The 9276-nt window shown below is 36.4% G+C and overlaps 1 protein-coding gene across 2 annotated transcripts; it reads left to right on the top strand.

Annotated features, from left to right (window-relative positions):
• Positions 1-363: 363 nt before the first annotated feature.
• LOC109857092 (ribonucleoside-diphosphate reductase large subunit-like) lies at positions 364-4948 on the top strand. 2 transcript variants are annotated; one of them, XM_020433058.1, is made up of 11 exons: positions 364-561; positions 878-966; positions 1120-1297; positions 1381-1744; positions 1825-2129; positions 2246-2408; positions 2525-2913; positions 3046-3233; positions 3322-3630; positions 3703-3891; positions 4094-4948. In XM_020433058.1, exons 1-11 carry the CDS (start codon positions 513-515, stop codon positions 4349-4351), a joined length of 2481 nt encoding a protein of 826 aa, XP_020288647.1. In that variant the 5' UTR covers positions 364-512; the 3' UTR covers positions 4352-4948. The 2 variants fall into 2 exon arrangements, with proteins under 2 accessions (XP_020288647.1, XP_020288648.1); XM_020433059.1 differs by lacking the exon at positions 364-561 and adding an exon at positions 614-778.
• The last annotated feature ends 4328 nt before the right edge of the window (positions 4949-9276 follow it).

Genomic DNA, 9276 nt, shown 5'->3' with positions numbered 1-9276 from the left:
CTCTCAGTTTTCTCTCCGAAACAACTGAACGTCCCTCCTGGTCCCTCCCACACGACTGCTGCGTTTGTCTGCGCATGTGCGAGTTCGAAAACTCGTCTAAAGTTGCGGCGTACAGCAGAACAAGATGCTTCGTGACAATCGAATGTGATTGGTTTTTACTTTTAAGCCTATGTCACACTACGGATTTGGATTGAAATTGGATTGCAATTTGGTCAATCAGAGCGAAGATCAGTAAACTTAGGATTGGTTTTCTTTCTTCTGATTGGTCAAATTTCAATCCAATCTCAATCCCAATCCGTAGTGTGACATAGGCTTTAGTACCAACCAATCATCGTCGAGTGCCATACAAAACGACAACTCGGCAATGTTCTGCCGAACACGGCCATTTCCGCGATTTCGCGCCAAAACCGTCGACGCAACAAAACGAAGGTGTTGAGCTTGCGGTTTGATTTAAGCAGAACGTTTATTTGTTGAGATTTATAGAACTTGAATTGAGCAGTTTGCGTGAAAAAATGTCAGGCAGAGAAGCTACGCGTGGGAAAATGCACGTCATCAAGCGCAGTAAGTTTTGTGACCGTTTCACCGCGAAGCCGAGAACGGTTTGCCGCTTACATCTTGCCGATCTTGACACATTTATGCTCATTCGATCTCTTTTTGTTCAAAACAAATGAATCTGACAGAAAATACTTTGCTATCCGGTGAAGCAAGTAATTTAATGTTAAAAATAACGAAGGTTAGGTAAACTTATCCTATCAAATCAACAAAATGCGATCTAAATGTAAGATAAAATTCTATGAGATTAAATTGTAAACTTTTACCACATAGAATGGATTGACTTGGTTTATAAGCGAAAAAATAAGTTTGTCTTATTTTTTAGATGGGCGCAAAGAAGATGTTCATTTTGATAAAATTACTTCAAGAATTGCCAAACAGTGTTACAATTTAGATATGAATTATGTGGATCCAGTAAGTAATCTGATATATATTTTATAGTATGTAAACGTAAGACTTGTTAATATACTTTGAGTCTTAAAAGTACATCCCACATCTGCTTGTATAACTACTGTGTCCACAGTATGTATATAAAAATATACAATGTTATGTTGCGTCTGTTTGCAGTCAGCTGTAGCCTTTGAAGTGATACGTGGTTTATTTTCTGGAGTGACCACAGTTCAATTGGATAATCTCGCGGCGGAAACTGCAGCCACTATGGCAACCTGTCATTCTGACTACGCAATATTAGCTGCACGGATTGATGTGTCCAATTTGCACAAGCAAACCAAGAAATCCTTTAGTGGTACACATTATTGCATTAACTTCTTGCAAAAAGAAAATGGTTAACGTTCTTAAATATGTAATTTTTTTTCTTTATCTAAACAGAGGTGATGCACGATTTGTACCATGCTAAGGATCCTGTAACAAAGAAGCACATTCCGATAATAAGCAAGCATTATTACAATATCATCAAGCACAACGCGGAAAGACTGGATTCGGCTATAATATACGACAGAGACTTCAGTTACAATTACATCGGTTTCAAAACGCTCGAGAGGAGTTACTTGCTGAAGATCAATGGCAAGATAGTGGAGAGACCTCAACACATGTTGATGAGAGTGGCCGTTGCTATTCACGAAGACGATATCGATAGGGTTATAGAGACGTACAACTATTTATCCGAGCGTTACTTCACTCATGCTTCGCCAACGTTGTTTAACGCCTGCACAAATAATCAGCAGATGTCTAGGTATAATTTCGGTGATATTTAATTAAACTCGTCAAATATCGATTGCTACGATTTTCTTCACGAGAAGTATAATTTTCCAGCTGCTTCCTTTTAACGCTCAACAACGACAGTATAAACGGAGTCTACGGGACGTTAAAGAAGTGCGCGTTAATCAGCAAATACGCTGGTGGAATAGGTCTCAATGTGCATTGCATTCGCGCGAAAAACATGGAGCATACGTACGAGACCAACAGAACAAATGGTTTGATTTCTGTCTTAAAATTGTACAACGACATAGCCATTTATGTCGATCAAGGAGGAAATAAGAGACCGGGAGCGTTTGCCATATATCTGGAGCCGTGGCATGCTGATATTTTTGATTTTCTAGAACTCAAGAGAAATATTGGTAGTTGTTTTTTCGTAGTCGTTTTGTTTTTAGCATACGAAACAAATCAAAAGTCGAGCATTTGTATCATTCAAGTAGCGATTGCAATTTATGATGCAACATGTGCTGTGTCACAGGAGACGGAAACTTGCGTGCCAGAGATTTATTTTATGCCCTGTGGATACCGGATCTTTTTATGGAACGTGTATATAACGATGAGAAGTGGAGCCTGATGTGTCCTCGTGAATCTCCCGGTTTGGATGATGTTTGGGGTGACAAATTTGAAGAGTTGTATACCAGGTATACCAATCATTTTTTGTTCTTCCAAGTTAGTTAACAGATTTTATATAAAATTCAGTATTTATGAGCTAAATTCCGGCGAAGATATGAGAAATTTGCATAAAATATGTTTGCAGATATGAAAAGGAAGGTCGCTACAGGAAACAAGTACAGGCCAGGACCGTGTGGGTCGCCATTCTTAGATCGCAAGTGGAAACGGGAACGCCTTACATGCTTTATAAAGATCATTGCAATCGGAAATCAAATCACCAGCATCTAGGCACGATTAAATGCAGTAACTTGTGCACTGAAATCATCGAGTACTCCAGCCCGGATGAAGTTGCTGTGTGCAATTTGGCATCCATCGCCGTTAACATGTTCGTCGATCCCAATGAGAAAACGTTCGACTTCGAAAAACTTAAAACGGTCACGAAAATCGTCACTCGTAACTTGGATAAGGTTATAGACGTTAATTTTTACCCCATCCCTGAGGCGAAAAAGTCTAATCAAAGACACAGACCTATTGGTAAAGACAATTGTATTTAATACATAATTTTTGTTAAGCTTTACAGATGTTTCAAGTGTCATGAGTCTTGAATGTGATCAGTAGAAAACTATGTTTTATATGTTAACTTTGTATGTTTATATTTTTTGTTAGGTATCGGAATACAAGGGCTAGCGGATGCGTTTTTGTTGATGAGGTATCCGTTTGAGAGCAAAGAAGCGAAGGAACTAAACATTAAGATCTTCGAAACGCTTTACTACAGTGCCTTAGAAGCCAGTTGCGAGATAGCTATGGAAAAAGGAACTTACGAAACGTACGAAGGTAGTCCAGTTAGTAAAGGCGTAAGTTTGTAAAATTTTTCCTGATAAAAAGAAATTGCGAAAAACTGCATTGTGCGATCTCGTGCAATCTTTGATAAAATCTTTCTAGATTCTTCAATACGATATGTGGGACGTAAAACCGACAAATTTGTGGAATTGGGACGAATTGAAGGCAAAAATCGCGAAGCACGGTGTCAGAAATTCGCTTTTGATAGCTCCCATGCCTACGGCCTCCACGGCGCAGATTTTAGGAAATAACGAGTCCATCGAGCCTTACACAAGCAATATCTATATTAGACGCGTGCTATCGGGAGAATTCGTTATCGTTAATCCGCATCTGATGCGAGACTTGACCGCCAAAGGTTTATGGAACGAGGACATGCAGAACGAGATCGTGGCGAATTTTGGATCTGTTCAAGTACGCTGCTTCCGATTATCGATTTATAAATAAAGAATCACAATCCTAAAGAGGTGTATATACACTTTGCAGAACATCGAATGCATTCCCGACGAGTTGAAGGTACTTTACAAAACCGTGTGGGAGATACCGCAGAAAGTAATTCTTGAAATGGCTGCTGATCGCGGAGCTTTCATTGATCAGTCGCAATCACTGAATGTTCATATAGGGGATCCGACTATTGAGAAACTCACGTCGATGCATTTCTTTGGTTGGAAGAGTGTAAGAGTGTAACATTAAAGTTCTAGATATTTGTAAAAATTTTGTGACTGTTTATGTGACAATATAATTTTGTGGATAAATTAACTTTCTTAGACTAAGTGTGTGTAAAGCTTTTTCTTCAAATGATATTGTTTTAATTTAGTTTTGCGTTAGGAGAAAATGTTTTACGGTCATTGATCTAAAATTTTTCTTCTGCTTACAGGGTTTGAAGACTGGTATGTATTATTTGAGAACAAAGCCAGCTGCAAATCCTATACAATTTACAGTGGATCAATCGAAACTGCGCAATCGTGAATTTAGCAACTCCACTACTCCTGTCAAGTCGCCCGACAGAAGTAGCGACGATGACATCACCGCGGAAAAGCGAAACCAAATAAATCAGCAAGCGACTAAAAACTTAGAAGCGATGCTTGTTTGTTCCCGCGAGAACGGAGACGCCTGCTTAGCGTGCAGCTCGTGAGAATTTATTAATTTTAAACTTTATCTCTTAAGAGAAAACACACGTGCTTTCTACTTTTTGTAAGTTATATACATACGGAGCAATGTTATTGCATATACGTTTTGTGTATTTTTCATATTAAATTGTTACTAAGATAATCGTTTTGTACAAATATTAGTGTGTGTAGATAAAAAACTAATTAAATTAATCAATTAAAAATTAATCAAGAAAAGAAACTGGTCATGTGGAACCGTGCGCACACAGTTGGTCTGGTGCAATAATTTTTACTCTTGATGCTTTAATACAAAATTGCATACGTTTCGATCCGTTATATGTTCGAATCATTTTCAATACAGTCTTTGTAACTTGGATGAATAACAATTTGAATACAAAATATGATTTTGTATTAATGCAATGAAAGTTAAGATTATGCGTCAGAGACTGCGTAACTGCGTACGGTTTCATACGAGCAGTTCGTTTTTCTTGATTAATTTTATAAAAGTTACAAAAAAACTTATATACGGAAATAAATATTAACAGGTTTAATTGACAGTTTTGTTGTGTAAAAATGTTTTGATTTTTAGAATTATTTAAATATATGGACGATAGTTCATTTTTTTAAGAAAAAGGTTGTTTACATTTTTGGGAGAGAATAAACATAGAAAAAAATTTATGAATAATTTTAATTTTTTTTTTGTTTTCAGCTTTTTTTAGACAGTATTTCAAATTTTTAAACGAAAAGATTCTCATTGGTTAGGAGTTCATAGCACAAATGGCGGATGCTCAGTATCAGACGCAGTTGGCCATATATGAAATGTATGGCGCACACACACACACACATTCCAGTGTATTTTACAGTTCAGTGGTTCGAAATTTTCATCTTAACTCAATTCAATCAATTTGTTCAACGCCGCACATAGAATTGCATCTTTCTTGCGTGGCCATTTTTAACCAAGTGTCCAGATTAGAGGGACTTTATCATATATCACTAGCTAGGAAAACGTGGCGTCGCTGCGGAATACGGAGACAAGTTTGTGACGACTTTGACGATCTGGCAGTCGGATGTCGGAAGCGTATTTATTTTTGTTTGGAAATTAGTCCGCAAGATCCGTGTGTGCCTGTGTGTGAGCGTGTCATCGGGCCGTGCGTTTCTCGCACCGATTCTGGTGATTGGATCTCGGAGTTACTTTCTCATCGGAGATCAAGAACCGAAAAACATGACCCGTAAGTTGAGACCGTCCGTCAATCACGTTGCGATAATTTTGCAAGAGAAATAACGAGAAGAAACTCGCAGCGACGGACGTTTATGATTAAACGCTAATAGGATTAGCACAAAATGATTGCGCGAGATTATCGACATCCCAAAACGTTCGCAGATATATGTAATAATTCTTCGAAAAAACAATCGAGCACACGCTTGTCGAGGTTATTGTGCTCCGAATTTTCTCGAGAATCTTCTTTCTACAAGGTGTTCCGAAAGACGAGGGATCGATGTTCTTTTGGAGATAGTAAAACCACGGTGGAAACGATTTTCGCAAATGTTTTTGTAACAGTTTGTTAAAAACGAAACTAGAGGATATTTATTGAAAAATAAATATCTGCAACAAAAAAAGCAGTACGTTATATCAGTAACACGTTTCGGAGAAGAACACAAATTATTTACTTTCGGTTTTCGATACTCTGTAATGTACACACGAGAGATTACATTACGTCAGTGCGTTTATTGCGCACATACAGCTGAGCGCTTTTGATGTGTGCGAGCAATTTTATTCTTTGAACAACGAATATAAACTACTCGCTTTTTATTCGATATATTCCAGCTAGTGCACGCAACGTGCCTGTTATATTCAATAAAAAGCGATATAAATAAACAGAACGTTACAAGCGAGTAATATTCTAATTTTCATCGTCGATTGTAAGTCATTTAAAAGGTCGTTTCACATGGCATGTACATGGTTGCCTTTTAATAAATTTTGGAGCACAGGTGTGTTGTGCGAACCGCCATTTTTACTAGATCAAAGAATACGACGAGCACATGCGCAAACAAATGCCTTTGTGTATTATATACTTAGCAAGTTCAAGTTGAGTGAAAAAAATAAAGTCAAATTAAAGTTTGAGGAGATTAAAAAGTCAAATGATATAAAAAGCTTGAAAATAAATTTGAAAAAAAAATTTAATTCTAATTGACAAGAAAAATTTACTTGACCTTCCAAGAAATTTTCTCATTCTTTGTTGTAGGTGGAAATCAACGTGAACTAGCACGCGCGAAAAACTTGAAAAAAACCGTAAAGAAGGCAGCTTCCGAACAAGAAAGTAACAAAGGTCTCTCCTTGGAACAACGTAAAGCACGGTGCGCTTTTTGATATTTTCTTTTATCGCAACGGGACAAGAATCGAAAAGCTTAGATTATCGTGATTGGAAATCGATTCCGAACAATCGCGCGATAGTTGACACAGATCCGCATTGTTATATCACCAATCGAAAAAGTATCTCTTTTCTCTTTGCAGCGATGCCGAACGAATGAGAGAAAAACAACAGAAGAAACAGGAAGAAAAACAAGCCGACAAGTCCAAGCAAGCGGCGAGGTAAAATTCAACGCGAGAAGACTGTAAAAAATTTTTACAAATAAAGAAAACGGTTGTATAACAGCACCATGCCTACGTTTAAGAAATTCACGATTGCGAGAAGCACACAGGCTTACATTTGGGAACGCAAAAACAACTCGGCATGTTTTCATTGTTAGAGAACTTTTCCATTCAGTCAAACTGTAAGCAGGTATGCCCGTTTCTATGACGTACCGTATGATCTAGCCTTGATATTACATCTCGTTATTTACGTAATGCTTATAAAAAACAGTTGTAGTCAGTGTATAAAAGAAAAATCTCGAACGTGTGTTACTCACCCTCTCCCCTCTCCTCTCCTTCCTATACACAGTAAAATCACTCAGTGAGAATGCGCTGTTTTTTCTCTAGATATAAGGATAATTAATTAAAATAATACGATAATTGTAGTATATATAATTTCTAATCTGTGTAAAAAAATATTCAGACTTTCACTTATTTAATGTTATGTAATGTATTACATGTGTAAGTGAGCGAGCGATTATTAGACTCTACACACACACACACACATGTATTACCGTCGTCGTTCCTTTTCGCTCGTAATAAATTATTCAAATTTTAACATGTGATGCAAATTCTCTTGTCCCATTTTTATTTTTTTATTTTTTTTGGCAAAATACAAATTAAATGTTTATGCGCGACAATGTGCCGCCTCCCCCCCAAAAAAGGATAAGAAAACGTGGTACCTTTCACAATTGTTTCTCAATTTTTTTATTGCACTTTCCCAAAAAGAGTACATTTTCTTAACATATTAATTTTTTTTTAATATCGCGATATTTCATAACTTCGCTCGTAATTACAAATAATTGATTGATTGATTAACATTAAATCCAATGAGGAATGTAGGGTGTATGATTCCATAAATGTGTGTCACTGCGGTGGAAGACCGACCCTTTTATTAATATATCGCTAACCGGGGAGAGGGGAAAGGAGAGAAAAATATACACTATGCTAAACGTACGACGAACGTATTTGTTTATAAAGCCTCTAAGGACCAAAAACCCTCGTGAGATTTGGTTACACTCACTGCAATCGGAAACGAAATTCTCTCTCAAGTTTCAATTATCGGGGTCATTAAATGGATTTGCTAGGCTTGTATCTTTTCGCATTCTACCTCGTCTATAAGCAGGAACCAGCGCCGCTCGTTTACTCGCGTTTTGTCTTTTTTTCTTTCTTTTGTTTGGCTTCGAGTTTTTTTTTTAATTAATATGCACAAGGAACAACGCGTACATTTGAGCATTTACTTAATTTATACTACTAGTACGTGGTAGTTCATTGTAAAACTTGTTACATGCGATAGTTCAATGATGATTGCGTGATATCCGTTTGAAATCTGTCTTTTCAATTGTGTATATTGTTCAGCTATTGCACAAAGCTAACACGTGCTGGCACGGGTATATATATATATATATAAACAAATGGACTGAGTAAATTTGCAGAATTTTCTTTGTCCGTACAATTACTTTTACACAGTCCGATTTGTGCCGTGCTTTTTGTTAATTGGAACAACAAAGTTTGTTTCACGTCAAAAGTTAAACAATTCTCTTGATTGATTTTTCACTTAATTCAATTTCGCTAAGTTACTATTATTCCGTAAGAAAAACACTCGTAGGTTTTTATTATGAGAATTCAATTATTCCTTTGCATATATAAATCTGAACTATTTGCTGTAAACTCGCGCCACGCGCGTTAATTAAAAATCTTACATATATCTTTCTAAAAATGGGCGGCTGAATGCTGTTTTTTTTTTGTTTTTTTTTTGTTTCTTTTTTCGCTTGTCTTCCTGTCAATTAGTCTTTACAAATTCCGTATACGTACAATTTTCATATATAATAATATATTATCGTAATCACAATGCGTTTTTATTTAATAATATAAATATTTACTTATACGTGTCTATTTCGATGATGCAACATTTGTTTTTTGTTCGCACGTGGAAAAATTGATTAACACACCTAATGCGATATTTTTCAGAAACACAGAGTGAAAAAAATTCTAAAGAGAAAGATTTCATGCTTGACATATTTGCGTTAAAAGTCGAGTGAATCTTATCTATCGGTGTGTGTCTGTATGTGTGTGAAAATGTGTGTTGTTACCTTATTATTACAACACTCTATTTGTAACAGTAGCACCATATTTGTATTGTTCGTGACGTAATGCAGATTTATGTGATACGTGTTGCGTCATACGCAGAATTTGTTTCTGAGACGAATAATAGCGTAACTATTTGCATCTTAAAATGTCATTTTCTATTTTTTAGTATGTGTTCACCAGATTTGAAAAGATATCCGAACTGTCTCTCTCTTATTAGTTTTTTTTTTTTTT

Source organism: Pseudomyrmex gracilis, unplaced genomic scaffold (genome assembly GCF_002006095.1).
Source record: "Pseudomyrmex gracilis isolate BER0280 unplaced genomic scaffold, ASM200609v1 scaffold_143, whole genome shotgun sequence".
Taxonomy (NCBI): Eukaryota; Metazoa; Arthropoda; class Insecta; order Hymenoptera; family Formicidae; genus Pseudomyrmex; species Pseudomyrmex gracilis.
This window is presented reverse-complemented; position numbering and strand designations above follow the sequence as displayed.

Bases quoted from the DNA above. Each gene is read 5' to 3' on its own strand.
- LOC109857092 (XM_020433058.1), top strand. From the start codon at position 513: ATGTCAGGCAGAGAAGCTACGCGTGGGAAAATGCACGTCATCAAGCGC. The intron at 1,745-1,824 runs GTATAATTTCGG...ATAATTTTCCAG, and splicing joins AATAATCAGCAGATGTCTAG to CTGCTTCCTTTTAACGCTCA. The intron at 2,409-2,524 runs GTATACCAATCA...ATATGTTTGCAG, and splicing joins TTTGAAGAGTTGTATACCAG to ATATGAAAAGGAAGGTCGCT.